Source organism: Triticum dicoccoides, chromosome 5A, assembly GCF_002162155.2.
Source record: "Triticum dicoccoides isolate Atlit2015 ecotype Zavitan chromosome 5A, WEW_v2.0, whole genome shotgun sequence".
NCBI lineage: Eukaryota > Viridiplantae > Streptophyta > Magnoliopsida > Poales > Poaceae > Triticum > Triticum dicoccoides.
The window spans coordinates 560,169,622-560,196,883 of NC_041388.1; the positions used below are offsets into that span (position 1 = coordinate 560,169,622).

Here is a 27,262-nt window from a genome sequence, read left to right on the forward strand (position 1 = left end):
GTTCTTCGGGCTACCGCGGCGTCCGCGAGCGTCCCAACGGCTGGTACTCCGCCGAGATCCGGTCCGGCGACGTCCGGCTCAGCCTCGGGTCGTTTCGGAGCGCGTACGAGGCGGCCCGCGCGTACGACGCGGCGGCGTGGTGCTTGGATAGGCCCCGGACGCAGATGAACTTCCGGACGTCTTCACGCGCGAGCAGGCGCAGCGCGTCGCCCCTCCGCCGCGTCTCATCACCGACATGGATCGTGCCGACCACGCTCGGCGCTGCCGCCGCCTCCTCATCGCCGAGGAGGACGAGCGAGCCATGGCGGAGTGGCGCCGTCGCCACCCGGAGGACGTCGCCGACGAGCGTGCCTACTGTGCGGAGAGGACGGCAAGGCGCCGCGCGGAGCGGGCGGACCGGCGTCGGCGGAAGGCATTGGCGAATGCGCAGTGCGATATCGTTGAAGCAGGTGGGAGGTCGATCTTCACGTCAGACGATGAACGTTGGGACGACATATGGCTCGATACCTCGGACAACACCGACGAGGATGGTGATGATGGTAGCGACTTAGAGTAGTTTATATCTATGTATGCCGTAGTAGTTTCTATCTAGTTGCATCGTAGTTATATCTATCTATGCTTTTGAACTATTTATCTAGTTGCACCGATGTAAAATACCTTTGTATCGTTTTTTATTATCTTAATATTTATCTATGTTTCCGAAAATGTTGTAAAAATGAGCGCGCATGCTGCATTTTTACGCGCTGCTGAAGCGCCGCGCGCCGCTCCAAACCAGACGATAGGCGCGCGGTAAAGTTGTTTTTTGCGCGCGGCGTGTTCGGCGCATGTTGGAGATGCTCAAACCACATACCCTCGCTGGTAACTACGCTCTGCTGGTGGATACTCTCGTCCAGAGATTCCGACTCTCCAATGTCTTCGTAGAAGGTTGAAGGTGAGCGGAATCAACATCCAGTATGCCGGAACCTTGGAGGCGATGAAAGTCCCTTGATCCTGACCCACACTTACGACCTACCTCTAGCTACCTCGACCTCCGGGACAGATCACTCTCGAAGTGACTATCGGCGACACCCAAAATCTAATGGACTTAAACCATCACATTTGAGGTCGTTGACTTCGAACGCATCTATGTTCTTTTGCTTTTTTTCAATAAAAGGTGGATTTTATTAACTTAAAATGAAGCTTCAAGAGGATACAAACACGATGAGCATCCGGTCTCTGTATAGTTAGGATGCACATAATCACTATGTTCGTCTGCTTATCTACTCGTTTCACCGAACCTTTGAATGTGTAATGCACAACTTTTCTGAATAATTTTTCAGTCTAACATGATAAATATTTCAATTTCAGCAAGACATTCTTACCATCTATTTCAAGGCTGATCAACTGAACACTCCTCTAAATACATCTTTCATTTATATCTGTAACAAATGCTCTACAAATCTGGAGTTTCCACCAATAAAAATACTAGCACTAGTGCAGCTTCCTTTTGAAGGAAGTTGCAGTTACTACTGTGCTACCGGCCTTGCAGAACTGTCATGGCCATGGTGTTCCTGGTGTTCTCGATATCGCTTCTCTGGCTCTTGTCTCCCATCATTTCGATAAAAGCAGGCTGCACCGGCGTCGGGAGGGACAGCGACGACGCGCTTCCATTTTCCAAAATGGACACGACGGACGACATGAGCGGCCTCCGGCTTGGGTCGTCCTCGACGCACAGGAGCCCCACGTGGATGCAGAGCAATGCCTCATCCTGTGAACAGCTCCCTGCCATGGATGGATCCACCAGCTTACCTGCCTTCCCTTCTCTCCACAGGCTCCATGCCTACATAAAAATAATAAAAAAAGAACTTGTTAATACTTGTCGAGACAATCCCCAACCCATGTTAATCGGGGGATTTTAATATCCTTCGATATCAGTAGGAAAAAAACAATGTCCGGTTTGATACAAGGTGGCCTTTCCTCTTTAATGTTGTTATCGACAGTCTGGATCTGAGGGAGATCACGATGTCTGGCCGTCAGTATACCTGGGCCAATAATCGATCGGTGCCAACCTTTGAAAAACTTGACCGGGTGCTAGTTACCACCGACTGGGAATATAAATATCCCCTAGCCTCGGTTCGGGCATTAGAAAGAATTGAGGCCTTATCGGATCACCCTCCATTGCTCATCGATTTTGGACAACCAATCCCAAGTTCTAACCGTCACCAATTTAAATTTGAATTGGGATGGCTCACTAGAGAGGGATTTCATGACCTGGTTAAGAAAGTGTGGGCGCGTCTGCCTCGCGGTAACACACCCATTCAACGATGGAATAATCGAATTCGCGCATTGCGTCGATTGCTTCGTGGATGAGCCAAGCATACTGCTGGCATCTACAAAAAAAAACTGTGACTATCTACCTTAATTGATTCCCTTGATAAAATAGCGGAGGTGAGGCCTCTGTCCGCAGTTGAGATTGAGCAAAAAAGCAATCTAAAAGAGCATATAGCCCGCCTACTACGCGAGGAATAGATGAAATGGTACCAACATTGCAAGGCGGATTCGCTTGTGTAAGGTGATGATAATACGAAATACTTTCAAATGCTTGCCAATGGCAGACATAGAAAAGAAACGCATATTCACCCTTGACTAGGAGGAAGGCCGAATTGAGGAGGACGTACCACTTAGAACTTTTAGTACTAAGTATTACAAAGAGCTTTTTGGACCTTCGGCTTAATCAAATTTTCAGCTGGATGAATCCATTACTCATGACATTCCTCAAGTTACGGAAGCGGAAAATGAATTCCTAACTAACCTCCCCGTTCTCTGAGGAGGAAATTCGAACCGCGGTGTTTCAAATGGAACACAACAAGGCTTTGGGTCCGGATGGCTTTCCCACAGAGTTCTATCAATATTTTTGGGACGTCATTAAGGCAGTCTTGGTTCAGTTGTTTATCCAACTGCATGCTGAAGACCTTGACATTTCTTGTTTAAACTTTGGGGAAATTATCCTATTGTCTAAGATTAAGGAGGCTAGTATCGACCGATTTGCCTTCTAAATGTAAGTTTTAAAATCTTTACGAAGGTCTAATCGGTTGAACGGGGTGGCTGACCATGTCGTAAAACCCACTCAGACAGCATTTATTCAAGGTCGCAACATATTAGATGGAGTGGTCGTCTTGCACGAAACTGTACATGAGCTTCACCAAAAAAAATTAAATGGTGTCATTCTTAAAATAGATTTTGAAATGGCCTACGATAAGGTTAAGTGGCCCTTTCTGTTGCAAACTATGCGCATGAAGGGGTTTTCACAAAAATGATGTCGTTGGGTAGAGAGCTTTGTCTCTGGAGGCAGTGTGGCCATAAAAGTTAATGATGACGTTGGCAACTATTTTCAGACAAGGAAGAGGCTTCACCAAGGGGACCCCGCTTCTCCTATTTTGTTTAACATTGTGGCCGACATGCTAGCTACCCTTGTTGAGCGGACTAAGCTGTACGGTCAAATTAGTGATGTCATTCCACACTTGGTAGAAGATGGTCTATCTATTCTACAATATACGGATGACACTATTATATTCATGGATCATGATCTAGATAAGGCACGAAATCTCAAGTTGCTCTTATGTGCTTTTGAGGAACTTTCTGATCTCAAAATTAATTTTCATAAGAGCGAACTTTTTTGCTTTGGCGATATTGCAGAATCAGCACCTGAGTACGCTGACATTTTTGGATGCCGGCTCGGACAGTTTCCGATTCGATATCTAGGTATTCCCATACACCATCGGTGGTTAACTGTCGCTGAGTGGAAGCATGTGGAAGAGAGACTTGAGAAACACTTAGCTAGTTGGAAGGCCAAGCTCTTGTCTTACGGGGGACGATTGATCTTGATCAATTCAGTTCTAAGCAACATGGTTTTATATATGTTGTCATTCTTCCACTTACCGAAAGAGGTTCTCCAGCGACTAGACTACTTTAGATCTAGATTTCTTTGGCAATGCGATAACGAATCCAAGAAATATCGACTGACTAGGTGGAGCGTATTATGCAGACCTAAAAGTCAAGCGGGGCTGGGAATCCAAGACCTTGAGATTAAAAACATTGCTCTTCTCAGCGAGTGGGTTTACAAACTACTCACTGAGAATGAAGTATGGAAGAAAATCATTCGCAACAAATATGCAGGATCCAATGCCATTTCTTAAGTTCATTGGAAACCTGGGGATTCGCATTTCTGAAGTGGTGTGATGAAGGCCAAGAAATTCTTTTTCCAATTTGAGACCTTCTCAGTTAGGGATGGTTCTCAGGTTCGATTCAGGGAAGATATCTGGCTAGGGAATAACCCACTAATGGTGCAATATCCGAGCTTGTACAGGATTGTTAGACATAAATTCGTCACAATCAAACAAGTCAATGACAAGAAAACCCTGATATTTCTTTCCGTATGGATCTTTTTGGTCCTCGCCTGGCAGCATGAAATGAATTACTCACTCGCCTGGAGGACATTCAACTGTCAGGTGAGCCGGACATTTTTCGATCAAACTTGCATTAGAATGGTAAATTTTCAGTCAAATCCATGTATAATGCAATGGTTCATTGTGATGTTTCAGTTGATAACAGGAAATTGTGGAAGCTCAAAATCTCTCTAAGAGTGAAGATTTTCCTCTGGTTTCTTAACAGAGGAGTCATCCTAACTAGAGATAAGCTGGCACGACGAAACTGACATGGTTTAAAGACATGTGTCTTTCGCCAACATGATGAGTCTATTAAACACTTATTTTTTGAGTGCAAGTTCGCTCGGGCAGTTTGGACCATAGTTCAAGTAGCTTCGAATCTATACAAACCACGTAGTGCACGGAACATGTTCGGCAACTGGTTGCGGGGTATTGATAAACATTTTTCTACACATATTTTTGTGGAAGCGGCGGCCTTATGCTGGGCACCGTGGCTTACCAGGAATGATGTGATTTTTAATAACAAATGTGTCTCATCTCCTATGCTGGTTATTCATGTGTGTACACGATGACTCCGTACTTGGTCTATCCTGCAGCGGCCGGAGGACAAAGACCTTTTTATAATGGCGTCTACATGGCTGGAGCGTACGGCCAGGGAGGTTTTCTATCCCCATGGATGGCGGTGTGACCTACGGATAGGATCTGCCACTCCTTAGGCTAGACATGTTTTTTTATTGGCATTGTATCGAATTATTTTTTGCTTTTAGGGTACTCTGGACTTTTTTTGGCTGTGTGCATCTAGCTATGCAGAGGCCAGGCTTTCTTTCGATGTGATTATATCACCTCGATATATCTATTCAATGAAATGTCCTTTATCGAAAAAAATTGTGTGTGTGTTTTAAAGATGAATATGCATTTAGACATGACATGGACTGAAATGAAAAAGGCATTAGCAGTTTTAGTTCAGGTACTTACATAGACTATGAGGCTGGGGAACTCCATGATGCCCTCGGTTGCGCTTACCCTGATGCCGCTCACGATCTCCAGCAGCAGCACACCGAAGCTGTACACGTCGGACTTGACCGAGAAGACGCCCTCCGTCGAGTACTCTGGAGCAATGTAGCCACTGTCCACACATAGTATTTGTTTCGTCAGAAGAGGTGCCACATTTTTCTGTTAATGCCCACTGTATTTTTCTTATCATTTTCTGTAAATTCAGTCAAGTGTTGAGATAACTCACTATGTTCCCACGATTTTCCGGGTGTTGGCTTTCACCTGGTTGTCACCAAAGATCTTTGCCATGCCAAAGTCGGCGATCTTGGGTCTCATCTCTGCATCCAGCAGCACGTTGCTGGCCTTGAGGTCCCTGTGTATCACCGTCAGCCTGGAGTCCTGGTGAAGGTAGAGCAACCCCCTCGCCACGCCCTTGATGATCCCCAGCCGTGTCGGCCAGTCCAGCACCAGTTTTCTCTCGCTGTCTGCAACATCTAAACTTCAGCAACCATGGCAAGAAACCTTCAGTTATATACTTGAGTTCTCTGAACATTGTATGTACCGAAGAGGATGGCGTCGAGGCCCTTGTTGGGCAAATACTCGTAGATGAGCAGCTTCTCTGCCCCCTCGGTGCAGCAGCCAAGGAGACGGACCAGGTTCCGGTGCTGCAGCTTGGCGATAAGAATCGCCTCGTTCTTGAACTCCTCTGCTCCCTGCTCTGAATCCTTGCCTAGCCTCTTCACAGCGACCACCTGACCGCCGTCTAGTTTTGCCTTCCCAATGGTAAACAGAAACAAGCAGTGGAGTGAGACCATGATTTTATTTATTTACTTGGCCACTGAATGGACCCCGATAAATTCCCGAACGTTCGGAATTTAAGCATTTCATCCCAAACGTTTTTTGATGACAACTTTAGTTGACGCGAGGTGGCAACTTTAGTTATTAAGACATGACAACTGTGTCCCAGTTTGTTTTTTCTCAGAAAACTGCCATGTTTGCCAACCTCGCGTGAACTAAAGTTGCCATGAAAAACGTTGGAATTGCCATGCTTAAAGTCTGAATATTCGGCATTTATCATTTCCGCTGGATTTTGTGCTAAACTGACAGAACATCGAAGTTCGTGTGACTGAAAGACAGGTGAAAGGTAGTATACCTTGTAAACCTTGCCGAAGCCTCCCCGCCCGATCATGAGGGTCTTGGAGAAGTTGCCCGTGGCGGCGACAATGTCGGCGAACCGTATGGACGGGAACTCGAGGTCTCCGGTGTGATCTCCTTCCCCGATTTCGCTCGATGTGTTTGTGGTCCCGGTTCTGATCCCGGGCATTAGCGTCTTCTGGCTCTCGGTTTTTCTTTTCTTTTCTGTAAAATTGTTGCGATGAGCATCTTTTCTAAGAATGAAATGGTTGGGCCTGGCATGTTTAGAGGTAAGGAAATGTAACTGTACCTCTGAATCTGCAGAACCATACAAAGAAAATGCATGTCAGCAGCAGGACAGCTGCTGACACCGGCACTGCTATTTTCACGCCATTTCTGTTGGCCTTTCCACCTGCACATGCAAATACACGGCAAAAGTTTGATGAAACAACAGTAAACTTTTTGTTTGAATTCAGTAAAATCCAGCGGAACTCTGGAAAAGTTTTTTTTGAAAAAGCTCTGAAAAGTTTGGTTAACTTGTTTCTATACCTGGGGAAGTGGAAGCAGCAGCGACGGGGACGCGGAGGTAGAGCGTCTCGCCGCCCCAGCGCGGGCCGATCATCTGCGCGTCGACAAGCTCCCCTGCCCACACGATGCACCGGCTCAGTTCGCCCTTGGCGCTGCTGCTCTGCAGGTTGGCGTACGCGTACGCCTCGCACGAGCAGTTGGCGGCGCACCTGGCCGCGCACTCCTCCGCGCTCCGGTTGCCGGCGTCGAGCGAGAACTTGTCCGGCACCTTCATGGTCGGCATCGGCACGAAACCCACCCTCATGCCGCCGCCGCCGCACGGCGGCAGAGCCTCCTTCCGCCGGCACCCCTGCTCGAACACGCCCGCGCTCCACTCCGACGCGCTCGCCGGCTCGAACCCGTCGAGGCACCTGCACGCGGCCGGCGCCGCCGTGACGTCGCAGTACCCGTACGCGCCGCAACGCTTGTATGTGCTGCACCCGCTCGACGGCCAGGACTGGATCGTGGCCCACGCCGACACGGTGCCGTTCCAGCTGAGGAGCTGAAACCTGCCGGAGCTGGTCACCACGTACCGCGTGGGCGCCGCGCCGCCGGAGAGGGTGAAGGCGATGGAGATCTCCTCCTCGGTGTCGACGATCGCCGTGTAGAGCACCGTGCCGGCGCTGAGGTACATGCTGGCGACGGCGTACCCCTTCCAGACGGGCGTGCGCCAGTAGGGCCGCGTGCCGTTCCACATGAGCAGCTGCAGCGACGTGCCGGGGTCCAGGCCGTAGGAGAAGCTCCCCGCCGCCGGGTCGCCGGGGGATTTCCAGGACACGATCCGGTTGCCCTCTCCCGTTAGGTGGCTCAGCCGCACCTTCATCCCCGGGACGAACGTGTCCGTCGGGTGGTCGAAGCTCTGCCACACCACCGTGCCGTTCGGCGACCGGACGACCAGGTTGCCCTCGTTCGTCAGCAGGGCCGGCGGCGAGGAAGACGAGGAGGACGTGCTGCCCGCGCCGGGAGTACTCCAGAGCACGCGGCCGTCGGCGTCGGACACGACGAGGCTGGAGTCGTTGGCCAGCGCGAGCGTCGGGGAGCCGGCGGCCGGGGCCTCCCGGTTGGCCACCCAGACAACGGTGCGGGGGGCAGGGATGCCGTTGTACCATATGCCAAGATACCGTCTCGCCGGACCGGCGGCGTCGTCCGGAGAGAAGAAGCCGAGAGCGAAGGCGCCGCCGTCCGACACGAGGGTTTGCTCCACAAGGAGCCTCTCGCCGACGGCCAGCTGATCCTCAGCCGACGCGCACAGGAGGCAGACGGCGACGGCGAGGACGAGGACGACAGAACGTGACAGGTCCATCGATCAAGTTCAAGCTAGCTACCGCCTTGACATTTCGTCTGGGCATGCAGTACATGATCCTTCTTGTTCTTGGCCTGCAAGGCCCGCGATGTAGCCTAGCTAGCCACACGGTGACGCGAGCTTGTGAGTTCATATTGACTAGTTTGAGCATGCACCAGGGTCCAGGGAAGTGCAGTGCACATGGGCGCAGGTGAAGTGGTCTGGTCTCCTGTGTGTGCGCGTGACGCGCAAGTGCATAATGCGACCTACCATGTCCAACAACGACAGTTGATTCTGTGGTGTTTTGGCACGAGGGCGCGACCGATCAGGTTGACACAGTGGATTGTTGACAATGTGGGCGAATCTCGAGGTTCTCGCCGGGGGCCGGATCTCGCTGTTCTCGCCGCCGGCATGCCCAAGGAAGGAAAGCTCGTTGAGGGTGGCAGGGTTTCACCGACCACGATGGGCTCCTCGTGTCGTTCCCGTTCCTGGTCCAGATCTGTTGTAGCCGGGTGGGGACCTTTCCCACATTCGGTTCATCGGCGGAACCGACGGGCGTGACGGATTATGTGGCAGCCGCAAGGCTGTCTAGGGTGCTAGGGTTTCAACCTTCCCATTTAGCGTCATCAGGGATGGATGACGGAGTCGATCAGTGGCGGATCCAGGATTTGAATTTACCCGGGACGGACTTATAAAGAAAACGAAAAATCAAACACGATGCAATCAAAGAAGAAAATAAAGAAAATTAATTGGCCTAGTAGTATGATTCAAGCAGGACGATCCACATAATTAATTGTTCAAATTAGTTTCATTCTAAGAACTAGGAGAAAAATATATGACTCACCACAAAATTTATATAAATTCTAACTCTGACTTCTACTTTATCCAAAAGTCTCTAATCATGCAATTGGTAACTAAAACATGTAAAAGAAGTATTAATATTAAGATAAATATTTTAGCATACTCTTGAATTTATTTTTGAAGGCCCGGGGTAGGTTCAATGTTCAATGTATGCTTGATTAAATATTCAAGGAACATTAGCTCGCAAATTGTACGTATCAGTTTATTAACTTAATAATTCAGGAATATTATCTAACTCTTGAAGGGTTATTCGTAGTTCTGACTCTAGAATTTTTTTTGAGTTGATTTGCCCTTAAATGGGGGAACATGGGAGCATGGGAGAGGGCTCCCGATCAATAGCGTGATGGGGAACGAAGAAGGCTGCGTACAGAAAATAAATGGGCTCTTCTTGTTTTCTATTGGGCCTTACTTATTGCCCATCTCCTTAGGACCTTAGCGAATCGTTTTCTTTCCACAATTCCTCTTCTTATCTTCCTCTCGACCTCGCCATCAACGGAACACACAGGCAGAGCTTCTCTCGCCTCCCATGGTGGTCACTGGCCTGCCCAAAGCAGCAGGGTACACTAGGTGTAAAAAATTTACCCGGGCCGGCCGCCCCTACATGACCCCACACTGGCGCCGCCCCTGGAGTCGATTGCAGCAGATCTCACGTAGGGGGTTCAGAGCTCATAGTTTAGACGCGATGGTAACAGAGTAAGAGATTTTGCCCAGGTTCAGGCTCTCCGAGGAGATAAAATCATATGTGATATGTCATGCTTTGAATTGATTTCGGATGGAGTACAAAGTATAGGTTGATTTGCCACGAGATCGTTGATCTGTCTAGATCTGATGATTTAAGTTGTCATATCTACCGACTAGCCCGACCTAGGATTACAAGAGTCCTAGTCGATTACGTCAGTGCACAGGAGTCCTCCACGAATAGGACTCCTTGTCTTGAACGGGAAGCCTTCTTGATTCTTCTAGTAGATTCCACCCAAAGTGGCCTGCGACGGAACCGAGAAGAAAGTCCTCAGTCTGGCTCGCCTGACTGAGAGTTGACATGGTGAGAGGTTCCATATCTTAGAAACCGTTAAAAGCCCCTGAACTGGTCTTCAAGTTTGGCCACACCTTGAGCTGCTCGTCGTCTTCGGCTGCCTACCTTAAAACTGGTTCAACGAAAATTTTCCCCGATCAATGTCTTCTTGCAGACGAGTTTCAATGCCGGACATCATCCGATGTGTAGTAGACCACCTCGGTCTTGAAAAGTTAAAGTTTAGACGAGTTGCACTCCGAAAAAGTTTCCTGCGCAGCCAGCTGCTCGCAGCCGACATCCATGTCGAACTGCTTCCGAAGTGGTGTGTACCACCTCCGTCTTGAGTTGTCTATGTAGATGGCCAGCCTCCGTAGAAAAAAGTTTTCCGCCAAGCCGGTATCCGCCAGCCGATTTTATGCAGATTTTTTTTCGATTAGTGTAATTTATTCACTTCTGAGATATGTAGGAGTAGCCCAAAAGATGTGTGCCGGCCTAAAGCCCATGATGCACCCGATGTATAAAATAAAACCACTAATCCCAATAGACCCCGGGACTGAGGTCAATTCACTAAATCGCCGCGAGGATCTTATTCTTGCTTGGTAGCATACTTTTAGGAAAACTGTTGTGCGCGCGCATGCGGCCATGACGGAAGCCGCCCAATGACGATGGCCCCTGACTGGCACACATTCGATCCGTCATAGACATTCCAGCCGGGTCGTACAGTTCAGAGCCGTCTGGGAAGATCATCCTCATCCTCGTGGGACGAACACATCGATAGGTGGCAGTGACTGGACTATCATGCGCGGGCCAGCGTGAGCAAGATGAGTGCGGGCGCACCTGACACCGCGCAATGACAGTCGCCCCGAGCTAACCCCACGGTCCACCCGTCATGGACCTTCCACCGAGGTCACCCTGGTCTGAGCCGTCCAGGCAGATCGGACGGCTCGGAGCCGTCCTGAGAGGCTCTCACGCAAGCCAACCAAGAACAATAGCCAGGAGCCTCTCTTCGCCCTCGACGAGCCCAGAAAGGCGGGTACTCCTACATCCTTTATAGGAGTAATTAGAAGGGAGATTGAAGTGCAAAGAGATTTTCAACATTGCGGTGAGGTTCTCCGTGAGGAACGAAGAAGACAAGGAATACTGGCTAGTGAAATGGCTTAATTAAACTCCACCCTATGCCAAGTACCCAGACCTACACTTGATTGCTTCTGAATATGAAATTTTGCTAAATATGTCTTCCAAGGAAACCTCATCAATTGTTGCCTTCCTCGGGAACCTCTCTAGGGTAGAGAATGCCTCATACGAAGCTCTCCTAATTGACCTCACCCCGATCCGTTCTCTTTGTGGAGCGAGATGTCATCGGCTAGGACCTTGAAGCGCCAGGTAGCTTCACAGTTTTTTTTTGAGTTGAAGGTATCTTCACAGTGAAGTCTGTGTACGTGAAACTGGTCCATGGGCCTCCAATCAGGTATTCCAAGGCCCTTTGCTCCTCTTTGGTCCAACTAAGAATCAAAATCTTTCTAGCAAGCGGCCAGAGATAGATTCCCCTTGGCTACCAACCTCCAAAAACAACACGAGCAGGGAATGGTCTCTGTGTCCTTTGCGCCGATCCTGAAGACCCGAACCACATTGTTTTTCTTTGCTTGCTGGCGAAATTTCTTTGGTGTTGTATCTGACAAAGTTTTTGGTGGTCTTGGGACCCTTCTTCTTTTCCAGACATGTCAATAGACAAACCTCCTAATCGGAGGGCCTAGCTAGTTTAGTTGATTTCATGTTATAGTCCTTTTATTTGGCTGCTCCATGTTGAGTCCAACATGTAACCATATACTATGTTTGTTTAGGTGAACCATATACTATGTTTTGTTGTTGTTCCTGTCGTGGTGTGACCTTGATCTTTTGGCTTTATTTTTTACAATTTATAAACCGGGCGCTACTAGCGCCTCCGTTTTAAAAGAACAGCTAGCAAACCACTCCTTGACATTTCGTCTGGGCCGGCCGTTTTAAAAGAAGAGCTAGCAAGCCACACGTACTTTTTGAAGCCATATTGACCGGCTTCAGCATGCATCCAGACTCCAGAGTCGCGGAGAAGGACGGATCGATCGACATTTGTTTGGCCTGCATGCGATCGATGCGTGCGTGAGTGCTGACGTGGTGTAGTGCATGGCGCCAGGTGGACGATCGAGCTAGCATGGTGAGTTGGTGACCTGTTTCACATTTCGTCTGGGCAGTACGTACGTGAGTGACCCTTCTTGTTCTTGGTCTGCAAGGTGATGTGCTCACGCAGTGACGCGACTTCCTTCTTGTGAAACCATCAGTCGATTTTCATTAGGCGTTGTTCAGTTTGGCAGGGTTTAAAGAGGTTTGAAAGGGATTGAAGGGCCCCTTCAATCCCTGTGGCAAGGGGATTAACCAAACATAACCTTAAGGAAATCGCCAAAGGTCTTACAATAAAGAGAGCAAAAGGCAACCCGTCAAAAAAAAAGAGCGCAAAAGGCAAAAAATCAGGAAGACTAAAAATCTGATGTTAGATTTTTAGACATGGTAAATCAAACGTTTTTCATGAAAATTTATATTGACGTGATAGTTTTTTTGATTAAAAAAATGGACAGAGACAAATATGCTATGTTGGCTAACTAAATTTGCCATCCTCAACGAATACAATTATATATAAAAAACATCCGATTTGCCATCTCTAAAATTCTGACATTCCTGGAATATCCGATTCCAAAAGAATCTAATAAAAAAACATTCCTGGAATTTCTGCCGGCCACGCAGGGCTCCTCATGTCGTTCACGTTCCCGATCCGGATCTGCTGTAGCCGGGTGGGGACCTTTCCCGCATTCGGTTCATCGGCGGAACCGACATGCTCGTCAAATTTGGTGGCAGCCGTGAGGCAGTCTGGGGTGCTAGGGTTTCACCATTCCCATTTAGAGTCATCAGCGATGGATGACGAAGTCTATTCTGGCAGATCTCGCGTCGGGGGTTCCGAGCTAGTAGTTTAGACGTGATGGTAACATAGACGAGAGATTTTACCCAGGTTCAAGCTCTCTGAGGAGATAAAACCATGTCATGCTTGTTGTGGATTGCTTTGGATGAAGTACATAGTAGTGGTTTATTTGCCACGAGATCATTGATCTGTCTAGATTTGATGATCTAAGTTGTCATATCTATCAACTAGCCCGACCTACGATTACAAGAAGCCTAGTTGATTACGTCAGCGTGGAGGAGTTGTCCATGAATTGGAGTCCTTGACTTGAACGGTAAGACTTCTTGATTCTTCTAGTAGATTGCCATGGGCCGCCCCAGGTGACCTAGGACGGAACCGACAAGGAGCTCCTCAGCCCGGCTCGCCTGGGAGGGAGTTGACATGGTGAGAGGTTCCATATCCGAGACACTCTCAGTGGCTTCTGAATCGGTCTTCAAGTCTGGCCACACCTCGTCTTTTCTGAGCTACTCGTCATCTTCGGCAACCTGTCTTGAAACTGGTTCAACATAAACTTTCCCCAATCAGTGTCTTCTTGCAGCCGAGTTTCGATGCCGGCCAACATCCGAAGTAATGTAGACCACCTCAATCTTGAAAAGTTGAAGGAGATTAGCCGAGTTGCATGTCGGAAAAGTTTCCTACGTAACCAGTTGCGTGCAGCCGAACTCCATGTTGGTCCGCTTCCGAAGTGGTGTGCACTCGGTCTTGAGTTGTCTACGTAAATAAATGTCTGGCTTCCCTGGATTTTTTTCCGCCAAGCCGGTATCCGCAAGCCAATTTTTTGCAGATTTTTTTTCGATTCGTACAATTTATTCTTTGCCCAGATATGTAGCCAGTAGCCCAAGAGGCGTGTGCCGGCCTAAAACCCAGGATGCTCTTGAAGTATAAAATAAAACAGCTAATCCCAATAGACCCTGAGACTCAAGTCAATTCACAAAATTGTCCCGAGGACTGTACTCTTGCTTGGTAGCATACATTTAGGGAAAGCACAGTGTGTGCGCGTGTGGGCGTGACGGACACCGCCCAATGATGGTGGCCCTAGGCTGGCACACGGTCCATCCGTCATAGACCTTCCAGCCGGGTCGTCCAGGTCCGAGCAGTCCGGGCGAAGACGCCGATAGTTGAGCCCAATTGGACTGTCACACGCGGGCCAGTGCGAGCAAGGCGCCCCACAGGCCTACTTGACGCCGCCCAATGATGGTGGCCACCGGGCGAGTCCTACGGCCTGCCCGTCATGGACCTTCCAAGCAGGTCACATGGGCCCGAGCCATCCAGGCAGATCGGACATCTCGGAGCCATCCTAAGAGGCTCCCACCGCAAGCCAACTGACAACAGATCACCAGGAGCCTCTCTTCACCCTCGACGATCCCTAAAAGGCCGGTACTCTAGCATCCTTTATATGAGTAAAAAGAAGGGATCTCAGATTTTGAATGGGATCCTAGAGTGCAAAGAGAATTGTAACATTGGGGTGAGGTTCTCTGTGGGCAACGAAGAAGATACGAAATTATGGCTAGTCAAATGGCTTAATCAAACTCCACCCTATGCCAAGTACGCAGACTTGTTCGTGATTGCTTTTGAATATGATTTTTTGTCAAAGATGTCTTCCAAGCCAAGACAACCTCATCAATCATTTCTTTCCTCAGGAACCTTCCCTGGGTAGAGAATGCCTCCTAAGAAGCTCTCTTAATCGACCTTGCCCCGATCAGTCTCTCTGTGAGAGAGATGTCATGGACTGGGACCTTGAAGCGCCAGGTAGCTTCACAGTTAACTCTTATGTACGCGAAACTGCTCCATGGGCCTCCAATCAGGTATTCCAAGGCCCTTTTGTCCTCTTTGGTTCAACTAACAATCAAAATCTTTCTAGCAAGTGGCCAGAGATATATTCCCCTCGGCTATCAACCCCCAAAGACAACACGTGCCAGGGAATGCTCTTCGTGCTCTTTGCGCCGTTCTTGAAGACCCCAACCACATTGTTTTTCTTTGCTTGCTGGCCAAATTTGGTGTTGTGTCTGCCAAAGTTTTGGGTGCTCTTGGGACCCTTCTTCTTTTCCAGACACGTTCTCACTTTTTTTGGGCATTCAGGCCAATAACATAGGCTTGTGTGGAGGTCCTCCGCGGCCTTAGCTTGGGTGCTTTGGACGTGTCGTGACAACTTAGCCATCAAGGCTTCCATCCCTAATCTTCACGTTGACTACATTTTTAGACAACATATCTTTTTTGAACAATGAAGCCCTCTGGGAAAGAGGAAGAACTGCTAGGAAGCCAGAGTGGTGCTTATAGTAAGGTAAAGGAGATCCATGCAATCAACACACGAACCTCCTAATCGCAGGGCCGGCCTGGGTTTGGTTGCTTTCATGTTGTAGTCATTTTATTAGGCTGCTCCCTGTTGAGTCCAACATGTAACTATATACTATGTTTTGTTAGGCCAACCATACTATGTTTTTTTTGTCATGGCATGATCTTGTGGCTTTACTATTTAAACCGGTAGCTGCTTACGCCTTTGTTTGAAAAGAACAGCCAGCAAACCACTCCTTGACATTTCGTCTGGGCCGGCCGTGTGATCCTTCTTGGTCTCCAAGGCGGCCGGTCTAGCCACAGGTATGAGTTTCTGAAATCATATTGACCAGCTTCAGCATGCATCCAGACTCCAGGGTCGCGGAGAACGACGGATTGATTGACATTTTATAGCCTGCATGCGATGCGTGCGTGAGTGCTGGCGGCAGGTGGACGATCGAGGTAACCTGGTGACCTCCTTGGCATTTCGTACGTCTGGGCAGTACGTACGTGATCCTTCTTGTTCTTGGCCTGCAAGGCGACGTGGCCACAGTGACGCGACCTTTTTCTTTTCTTTCTGAAACAACCAGTCGATTTTCGTTAAAGAAACTGCCAAATGTCAATGCAAAGGGAGCAGAAGGCAAATAAAACTTAATAAAAAAAACTTAAACAGCGTAGTTTTGGCGAGGCAGGGAGAATATGCAATTTCCCATTAAGTTTTTCATCCCATACTACTCCCTCCGTTTGGAAATACTTGTCTTAGAAATATTGTATCTATTCTAGATACAATCATTTCTAAGACAAGTATTTTAGAACGAAGGAAGTAATGTTTAGTTACGTGCCAGGAGCAAAGCAGGAATCGCCTCACAAAAGCACGGGGCATGCGCTTGGTGACTAGGAGAAGATCATCAAGCAGAAGCGTCGGCGACAGCACATACGCAACCAGGGAGTGCAGCCTGCAGCGCACCCCTGCCCCTGGCCACTGGCGAACTGCTCCGGTCACTCACGCGCAAACGGCGACGAGGACTACCATGACGGCGACGGCGCACACGGCAGAGCGCTGTTGGGTCTAACCCTAGCTAGCACGAACTAGTTTTGAGGAACAGATCATAGACAAAAAAAGGATACGATGGAGATGTATTTCTGACAACGAACCACAACACCGAACGCCCTCTTTTCTCTGTTATATATATAGCTGGACAAACCAGATCGTATCTTGAATCCTAACCATCTACGCATAACAACCTGGACTAACAAACCAAATCACCGCCGGCTTTGTATCACACGGGACGCAGCGCCCAAGCTTCCTTTCCTACGCACGCACGTACGAGCGCCCAGGGACTCGCTCGCCTACGCCGTCCTCTACTACGCGTTCTGACGCGTCCAGCCGCGACTGCTGCTAACTGACTACGATCCAAACATGAGCACAGACTCGACACGCACCCAACACACGCACACTCGCCATGGCGTCCGGTACGACCAACATGCACGCACACACTGGTCACCACCACCACCGTGTCTTACTCCTAACAACCTCCCCCTAAGACACGACCTATAGTAAGGTCGGCTCGTCGTCGATGTCGGTGAGGAGCGCCTTTTCCTTCTTCGGCTGCCGGCAGTCACGGGAGAAGTGGCCACGAACGCCACAGTTGTAGCACTTCCCGCGCCGCCGTCTCGTGCCCGAAGCCACGCTGCTCGCACCGTCGTCGTGGTCGAGGTTGCCGCCGCGATGACGCTGCCGTGCCTCCGACTGGGCCTCCGTGAACATCAGCTGATCGCCGCCTCATCCGCGGTTGTCCTGCATGCGCCGACGTAAGCGTTCGTCGAACGCCTTGAGCCTACTCAACGCCTCCTCGAACGTCATCGTCTCCATGTCGCAGAACTGTTCGATCCCGGCCACCGCGGCATACAACCGATCGGGCACCGTGTCGAGCAGTTTTTTCACCATGGTGGCGTCGCCGAGCGTCGAGCCGAGGCCAGCATACCTTTCTGCCATGCCGCCGATCTTGCCGGCGTACGCGTCCAGCGCCTCCCCCTCCTCCATGCGCAGGTTGTCAAACTCGCCACGGAGAGTGGAGAGCCGCGCCGCTTGGACCCGATCGGCACCGACGAACCTCATCTTCAAGCAGGCCCACACCTTAGCCGCCGTCTTCTTCGTCGATACCTGCATCAACAGGTCTTCGGAGAGCGCACCGAACAGCACCGCCCTCGCCGTCTTGTTTTTCCCCGCGTCGACCGTCGCGTTGCCGGCCGGCGGCACCGCTTCCCAGAGGTTCTGGGCGTCGAGGATGGCTTCAGCCTTGATCGTCCACACCGTGTAGTTGTCCGGTGTGAGCATCGGCATCGGCATCGACACCGTGCTACCCCCTGCGCCGTGCGGGACGATCGCCATGGCCACGAGCACAGGAACAAACGAGGCTCTGATACCAATTGTTGGGTCTAATCCTAGCTAGCACGAACTAGTTTTGAGGAACAGATCGTAGACAAAGAAAGGATACGACGGAGATGTATTTCTGGCAACGAACCACGGCGCCGAACACCCTCTTTTCTCTGTCATATATATAGCTGGACAAACCAGATCGTATCTCAAATCCTAACCATTTACGCATAACAACCTGGACTAACAAACCAAATCACCGCCGGCTTTGTATCACACGGGACGCAGCGCCCAAGCTTCCTTTCCTACGTACGCACGTACGAGCGCCCAGGGACTCGCTCGCCTACGCCGTCCCCTACTACGCGTTCTGACGCGTCCAGCCGCGACTGCTGCTAACTGACTACGACCCAAACGCACGCACACACGCACACTGGCCATGGCGTCCGGTACGACCAACATGCACGCACACACTGGTCACCACCACCACCGTGTCTTATTCCTAACAAGCGCGACATGTCCGTCCATCAAGGTCGCGCACGTATGCACGCGTTTCTTGAGCGACAGCTGACAAGCGAAACGGCGATAGGAGTTGAGCTAGCTAGCTAGCCAACACCCTGACATTTCTTCTCAAGTCCTTGTCGAGCGCCACACGAGTGCCCTATTGGCTAGTTTCAGCACATCCACGGTCCGACATTTTTTGGGGTGCTGGCGTAGTGCGGGCGCACATGTCCGGTGACGCGCAAGTGAACAACTGCAGTTGATTTCTGGCTTTTGGCACGAGCTTGCGACACACGAGGGTGGCAGGTGATTGAAAAGCCCCCGCTTGGAACCACGCTGAATATATATATTCTCTTGGGTAAAGTTTCTCTGTAGCTCAGACTACATGGAATCTCTCATCTTCATCCCTCCAGTATTACTTTGAGATCTGTACTCTTCAACTAACTTACAGCAAGAAGATTTCTATTTTTTGTTTACTTCAAACTTTGCAGATCAAACAAAATTTACAACTTCAATGTGTGAAAAAACTTTCAGATTTTTTGGACCAACATAAATATACAACATAAGGATTTTTTTGATTAAAAAATAAAATTTAGCATTTAAAATGCATGAAAAAATCTGAAAGTTTTTTCCCACATAGTAATTAGAATGTTTTGTTGTCTTGCAAAGTTTGAAGTTTATACGTTGTTTCGTTTGAGAGAAACAAAAATGACAAATATGCCTGCACGGATCATGATGCAAAAATAAATGGCTAAGATAAGGGGTACCACGTAGCTTGAGCTACACATGAGAAACAACATTGATACTTCAGTATGCACTCCCTTTGATTCAAATTAAAGTTTGCCTCAATTAATATGGACTGCAGGGAGTATCTTCTTCGCAAAAGGAGGGTGCGTATACTCCCGGCCTTTGCATGAGTGGATGCACACAACAAAGTATAGGCTATACATATATAGCTTGTATATACCGGCGTAAATCTGGTGATTCATCATTTTTTTACGTTCTCTTTCAGAAACCATTCATAGATCTGACCAGATTAAATCACCTTGTAGTCACAGAGAGTCGTCCACAATGCTTGGATGGAAATTCATCAAATGGCGATGCCAATGCCGATGCCGATGACTTGCGGTTTAGACTTCAGAGCTTCATATGAATGCATGCACTCCACGACAGTCAACATACTTATCTTACGTACACGGGGTGGATCGTTGTCGCAGAAAACCCATTGCAACAACGGGTGACAAGGACATCATCACCTGCTCCATGACTTGTGTCTATTGTGATTTCACTTTCATCAACTTGTTTTTTCAAGAAATTTTTGTGTGCACCTTGATATCTTCCTTTCTTCTCCAAACCGAGGCTGTGATGAAGAAAAAAGAAGGAACATAAAACAAAAGACAACCAGAGATAGCGACTTCCAAACAACACATGAAGTCTTCCCGCAAAAAAAAACATGAAGTCGGAATATCATCTCCCCTCTATCTCGGTAAGAGTAACACTGTTCACGGAAGTCTGAATATCATCTCCAATTTGCACCGCTTCAACGCTCCGTCGCACAAAGTATGCAGGGCGATCTGGGGCTGGAAGTGTGGTGCTTCCGTTCTCTAGGACGAAGACAACTGATGACATGAGGGACCTATCATGCGGGTTGTCTTGGACACACAATAACGCTACATGGATGCAAAGCAAAACTTCGTCTAGTGAACAAGTGTCCATGATCAACGAGTCTGGCAGTTTCTCTGTGTCCCCTTCCTTCCACATATTCCAAGACTTGAAATAACCAAGGACATCGTATTATTTTTGTTTCGTTTGTTGATGAAAATAGAACTTGAGAGAACTCTTGTGTAGATACTCACATAGAGTATGAGGCTGGGGAAGCCCATCGTTTGACTGTTGGAGTTCCTCCTAATGCCGGTTACAACCTCCAATAGCACCACACCGAAGCTATAGACATCAGTCTTGGTAGAGAAGACACCTTCCATTGCGTACTCAGGAGCCATGTAACCACTGCTTGATTATTTTGATTGCAAAAGTTAATGTATTAGAGCACAATTGATTCAAAATTTAAATGATGTTTCAAAGGATACTCTCTATGTTCCCACAACATGTTGGGTATTTGCATTTTGTTGGTTATCTCCAAAGATCCTTGCCATTCCAAAATCTGCTATCTTTGGTTTCATCTCTGCATCTAGCAAAACATTCCAACTTTAAGATCTCTATGAATTATGGTTAATCTTGAATCTAGGTGCAGGTAAAGAAGTCCCCTTGCAACTCCTTTGATTATACTAAACCGTGTTTCCCAATCTAGCAACATTTTTCTTGAATCATCTGTATACAGAAGGAAAGGTGAGCATGATTTTTTGAGTAGTTTTTAGGGAATCATGGTGTGTTTTTATAATATGTACCGAAAAGGGTGGCATCTAAGCTCTTGTTTGGTAAATACTCATAAATTAGAAGTTTTTCATTTCCCTCCGCACAACACCCGAGCAGTTGAACCAAGTTTATATGCTGCAATTTGGCAATTAGAATTACTTCATTCTTGAACTCCTTTGTTCCTTGTTTAGAATCCCTACTCAGCCTCTTGACGACAACTTCTTGACCACCTAACAATCCCTGTAGAATTTAAAGGTAAAACCTAGCTGTCCATTACATTAGCTTCCAAATCTCTTGATTATAGAACGAATGATCGATTATTACCAAGTGTGTTACCTTGAAAACTTTGCCAAAGCCTCCTTGTCCTATCACACATGTTTCAGAGAAATTGTGTGTTGCTAGTGCAATTTCCTCAAATGTTACAAATGGGAATTCATGATTGTGTTCAGGGTGTACTTCACCAAGTTCATGTGAGGTACTCATTGGATCCAACAATACATTCTTGTGGTTTCTCCCATTTTCTTTCTTGCCTGCATTCACAATGTATAACAATTTCACCTCGAAAATGTTTATGATAGACATAGAAAAAACAAGTTGCTTTACCCCTAAATTCACTTGTGTCAGTCTATTATTTCTGTTATGAACTAAGAAAATTTAGAGAAAATAATATATGGTCTACTTCTCTCCTTGTGGAAACCATCGAGATGACAATGTGGTCATCGCTTGACATATAAGATAAATTACACATGTTAGAAGAAACATAAATTCTCCCTGGATTAAACACGTCAATTTTCGAGTCCATAATATTGTGGTCACACATCACACTTGTTTCTTGAACCATCTCCATGTTGAGTAGGTTTCTCTAGCATACACTTGTAATTTTTCAATCTTACACTTGAGTCCAAGGTTAAAAACAGCGCTAGGCTTAGAGGAGGACGTTATTCGCTCTAGTTTTATGCGTGGATGTCAATATTTGTATGCCAAACGTACATTACAATAGTAAGCGCGAAACTTAGGGAAGCAAATGTGAACTACCTTTGTAGTGGAAAAACACTAAGCGTACCTCTGAATTTGAACCATGCCAACGAAATGCATATGAGCACTATAACACTGCTTCCTAAAACTGGTAGCACAATCTTAATTGCATTACTCTTTCTTCTTTTACCTGTGCAAGACATGAGCCGATACATACCATATAAAAACAATAGTGACAGTTTTCTAGCGTAAGAGAAATAAATTTCTAGAGGTGGAGGGGTTTGGCACCAGATGTTGCATTCAGTCCTGCAAGTCGGAGATAGAGCGTGTCACTCCCCAACTCTTCACCTATTTTCCCTGTGTCAAGCAACTCCCCGGACCAGACCAAGCACCTCGTCATGTTTCTCTTGGACCCGCTGCTGCTTAAGTTGGAATGTGAGTATGCAACACAGGAGCAGTTGTGGTTGCATTCTGTTGCACACTCCTCAAATGTACTCCTACCGCCACCGACAAGTGAATACTTGTCGGGCGACTTCATCCCTGGCAAGGCCAAGAAGCCATCATTGCACCCTCGTAGTGGCTCCATTCGTTGGCACCCTGCTGAAAATTTTCCACCTGTCCACTCCACCGTGTTTGCTGGCTCGAAGCCGTGGAGGCACTTTTTTTGAGGGGTAAACTTGCCGCTGCTTTATTAACTAATTAAAGTTTGGGATATCATCCGAAATAACATGTAAAATAAAATCAGGGGGAGACTGAAGCCATGTCTCAGATCTCCCCTCTCCTACAGCTACTCTAGCGAGTTTATGCGCAGCGACATTAGCTGACCTTCTTACCCAAGAAACTTTGAACTCTAAAAACGAGTTGAGCATGTCCTTGATTTCTTGAATCCAGGGGCCAACTGCCGATAAAGCCTTCTCCTCCTGAAGAATCGTCCTCACCAGCCCTTGGCAGTCCAGCTCGACATGGACCCTCTCCGCATGCAAATCAGTAGCGAGTTGGAGAGCATGCCTACACGCGAGGGTTTCCACTGCTTCCGGATCTGATATGTTTGGAAAAAAATGACAGAAGCCAGCCCGGAACGCTCCATCTTGATCCCGTAGGACCGCACCACCTCCCCCCTTGTCCCCATGTCTCGAAACCGCACCATCCGAGTTAATCTTCAGCCAACCATCATCAGGAGGTTTCCACTTCTCAACAATCTTGGGGACCGGCTCGCGAATCTTTGCTGCATGAATCCGCCTCCATTCCTGCATATGATCATACATGGACATCATTATTTCATGTGGAGAAGCGATCTTTTTCCCATCTCTAGCCTCATTACGCGCTAGCCATAGGCCATAAACTGACTGTATCATCGCCTCCTTCTCCTCGTCGGCTGCCCCCGCGAACCATCCCAACAGCCAGCTCGCTAATGCACTATGAGAGTTCATCGGACTCGGTGGGATCGCCACCGAAACTCCCTTTTCCAACTGCATCAACTGCCAGAATTGTGATGAATGTTGACATGTCCAGAATCTGTGATGGATCGTCTCCTCTCTACCACATGCAACACAAAAAAGGCCAGGTTTTATCCGACGACGGTGAAGTTCCGTGCCTACAGCCACACCATTCCTGATAACTCTCCACATGTGAATCTTTGCTTTGCCCGGTGCATTTGTGCTCCATAGTCCCATGTACCCTTTATGGCCTTCGACAGAGCTAGAGTGACCCGGCTGTCCGGTCATCGCTCTTTGCATTGACATCCTGAGATGATACGCGGACCTAACGGTGAACACACCATTCTTGGTGTAATTCCAAGCCAAGAAATCATCAATCCCCGGCCCGCCCAGAGCAACCTGTAAGATATCACGTGCATCCGTCGGGGTAAACATCTCCTGGACCTTAAGAGCATCCCAGGTCGTTCCATCTGGTGACAGTAAGTCCGCCACCCTGGTTATACCCTGCATATATGTTTGTCCAAGAGGGTGCATACATCCCGCTCGTGGAATCCACTTGTCATGGTGTATGTTGACCCTAGAGCCATCCCCAATCCTCCAAACTAGGCCTTCTCAGAGCAAGTTTCTGCCATGCAGGATACTTTTGAAAGTGAAAGAACCGGCCGACGGGCTAGTGGCCGTCATGATAGACTGATTTGGGAAGTACCTCGCTTTGAGAACCCTTGCACACAAAGAAGTTGGTACCTGCAAAATGCGCCATGCTTGCTTTGCCAAAAGGGCTTGGTTGAAGGCCTCGGGGTCACGAAATCCCAGTCCTCCACAGCTTTTCCCTAAACACATCTTTTCCCAAGCAATCCAATGTACTTTCCTTTCACCATTCATTGCTCCCCACCAGAATTTTGAAGAGATAGAATTCAGATTCCCGCATGTTTTCTTTGTGAGTTGAAAGAAACTCATGGTGAATGTTGGTACAGCTTGAAGTCCAGACTTAACTAGCACTTCTCTTGCAGCTTTGGAGAGCCCTTGACCTTTTATCCCATTAACTTTGCCCTTAGAGCTCTCCGTGACATACTTGAAGGCGCCTTCTTTGGATTTGCCAACCAGTGTTGGCAAACCCAAATACCTCTCACTCAGTGCCTCCAAAGAGACGCCCAATAGCTCCTTTAGCTCAGCCTTGTCCTCATCAGAACCCCCTTTGCCAAAGAAAATCGATGATTTTTCTAGATTCACTTTTTGGCCAGAGGCCATTTCATACTCATGCAAGATCTCCTTCAAGGTATGAATATTATCATGTGTTCCTTCTAAGAAAACAATACTATCATCCGCAAACAGTAGGTGTGTTACATGGGGGCCAGTGCCTCCAAACGCCACCCCTTTTATTCTGTTTTCGCCTTGAGCTTTTTTTAGAAGCGCCGAGAAACCTTCCACACAGAAAAGGAACAGGTAGGGTGATAGAGGGTCCCCCTGACGTAGTCCTCGTGAAGGAGAAAAACCCCTTGAACATCCCCCATTCAGCTTGACTGAAAACACCGCTGATCTCACACACCTCATTATCATAGATACCCACTCAGGGGCATACCCAAAACGCAACATCATCCGCTCCAAGAAGGCCCACTCCACTCTGTCATACGCCTTCATCATATCAAGTTTCACTGCACATAAAGGTTTCTTCCTCTTTCTCTTCCGGATCGCATGAACACACTCGTATGCAACCAAAACGTTGTCCATAATGAGTCGTCCCGGGACGAAGGCGCTCTGCTCTTCAGAAATAAGAATCGGGAGAATGCCTTTAAGCCTGTTAGCTAGAACCTTCGTGGCAATCTTGTACAAAACATTGCATAGGCTTATGGGACGGAACTGGGACAGCAGCTCCGGTGAGTTGACCTTGGGAATCATCACAATCACAGTTGCATTAAAAGTGGTCGGAGCTGTAGCCCCACTCAGAAACTCGCGAACAGCTCTACACACATCCTCTCGGACCAACAACCAGTGTCGTTGATAAAAGAGGGCAGGTAGCCCGTCCGGTCCCGGGGCTTTTGTTGGTCCCATCTGGAATAAAGCTGCTTCTATCTCCTCATCCGAGATTTGCGCAATCAGCTTGTCATTCATGTCGCCCGTGACCACCTCTTGTATGTTTTGAAGGAGTGCTTCAGCTCCGTTTGATCCCTCCGTTGAGAATAACTTCTCATAGAAGCTAGCTGCTAGTTCATGCATCTCCTCGTCCACTGTACAGCGAGTGCCATCGTCCTTTCGTAGCGCTTTCACCGTATTTTTACGCTTTCTGTGGGTAGCTCGGTTTTGGAAGTACTTCGTGTTCTGGTCGCCCGCTGACAGCCAACCAACCCGAGACCGCTGACGGTACATGATCTCCTCCCATTCGTATGTTTCACGCAGTTGTTCTTCGATTTCCCGGATCTCCAGTGAGACCCCAGTTGTTGCAGCCCTAGTTTTTGCCTTAGTCAGCTGGCCTTTCAGTTTAGAAATTTTCCGTCTTATCGAGCCAAACACCTCGCGCGCCCACCTTTGCATGCTCATAGATAGAGTGCCAAGCCGCTGCCAAACAGCAGCCAGGTCGTCCTCCCCCGTACTCGATGCCTCCCACGTTTCCTTCACCATCTCATCATACTTCTCATGTCTTGTCCATGCCTCCTCAAATCTAAACGGTCTGTCCACTCTTTCAAGGTGCCGTGGAGCTGTCTCCAGTGCCCTCACGAGGATAGCTTGATGATCGGACTCCTCTGTGATAATGTGCTCCACCAATGTCTCTGGGAAAAGCTCAAGGAAAGTATCATTGCATGTGGCTCTGTCCAGCCTTACCTGAATGTTCTCCCCTCCGTCTCTTTTGTTATCCCATGTGTATGGGTATCCCGAGAAGCCCAAATCTGCCATCCCGCACTCCGTCAGACAATCGCGAAAGTCCTCCATCTGACTGAAACTTCTTTGGTTTCCTCCAATGTGATCCGACTGGAAGAGAGCCTCATTGTAGTCCCCCGCACATAACCACGGCAAGTTGTCTTGACTTGCGAGATATCTGATGGCGTCCCACGACTTCTTGCGTAGCTCGGTTCTGGGCTCACCGTAGAATCCAGTGAATCTACATGCTTTGCCCTCCCAAGATAATTCTGCATCAATGAAGTATTGGCACCAAGGCCTCACCGTTGCACTTACATCATCTCTCCACCACAATGCTAATCCTCCACTTCGACCCACACAGTCCACTGCTACACCGTTCTTAAAACCAAGACTCCACTTCAATTTCTCCATCGCCCTTGCTTTCTTTTTTGTTTCACATAGAAATACCACCACTGGGTTGTATGACCTAACGAGGTCCCGGAGTTCGCCAACTGTCGAGGTCAACCCCAACCCTCGACAGTTCCAGGCCAAAAGATTCATGGCGTCCGGCGGCCCCGCCTCGCAGGGTCCGCCTCATGGTTGTTCTCAGAAATACGATCAAACACTGTCGACGTCTTGCGTCGCATCTCGCGAATGAACACATCATTTGATGTCAGTCTGTCTGGATCATCCTTTGCCACCCAAATTTGCCTCGGGCCTCTCTTCCTGCTCTCCTGATCCACCCTTGGGTTTCCCCTATGGTGGCGGCCATAATCATATTCAGGGCGTGGCTTCCTCACATACGTACCCCTTCTCTTGTCCCTTGGGTCCCGAGCCCTGGAGCCAGTGCCCCAAACCCCGTCAGCCCTGCTGTCTGTCTCGTTATGGTTATCTCCAAACCTCACATCCTCCTTACCCTTCCTCTGCCTATCCCATTCATATGTATCATACCCATGCTGCTGTTCAAACAGCTTGTTCCTCAACTCCCTCTCTCTCCTTTGCTCTAAGCCATGGCGCAGATCATCTTCCCCTGGCGGGGCAAACTTGGTGTTGCCCTTATGAGGACTTGTTACTTCCGTTTCACCTTTTTCTCGGTCGCGATCCTCGCCAGTGCGCTGGTCCGCCGTACCATTGAAGTCTCCGTATAAGCTCCGCTTGACAGGAGCTTCTGTTTTCTTATAGCCTGATCGCCCGGCGTCTACATGTCCTTTACCCTTGGGATCGATATTTCCACTGCTGCT

The 27,262-nt window shown here is 48.5% G+C and overlaps 1 protein-coding gene and 1 pseudogene across 1 annotated transcript; both read right to left on the reverse strand.

The window, feature by feature from the left end:
• Positions 1-1,300: 1,300 nt before the first annotated feature.
• LOC119297866 (G-type lectin S-receptor-like serine/threonine-protein kinase B120) lies at positions 1,301-8,421 on the reverse strand. The gene is made up of 7 exons (XM_037575483.1): positions 7,101-8,421; positions 6,862-6,963; positions 6,571-6,776; positions 5,980-6,190; positions 5,665-5,902; positions 5,400-5,550; positions 1,301-1,819 (listed from the first exon to the last, which is right to left on the reverse strand). Exons 1-7 carry the CDS (start codon positions 8,419-8,421, stop codon positions 1,514-1,516), a joined length of 2,535 nt encoding a protein of 844 aa, XP_037431380.1. The 3' UTR covers positions 1,301-1,513.
• An 11,451-nt stretch (positions 8,422-19,872) lies between these two features.
• LOC119302821 overlaps positions 19,873-27,262 on the reverse strand; it is an 8,807-nt pseudogene continuing 1,417 nt past the window's right edge.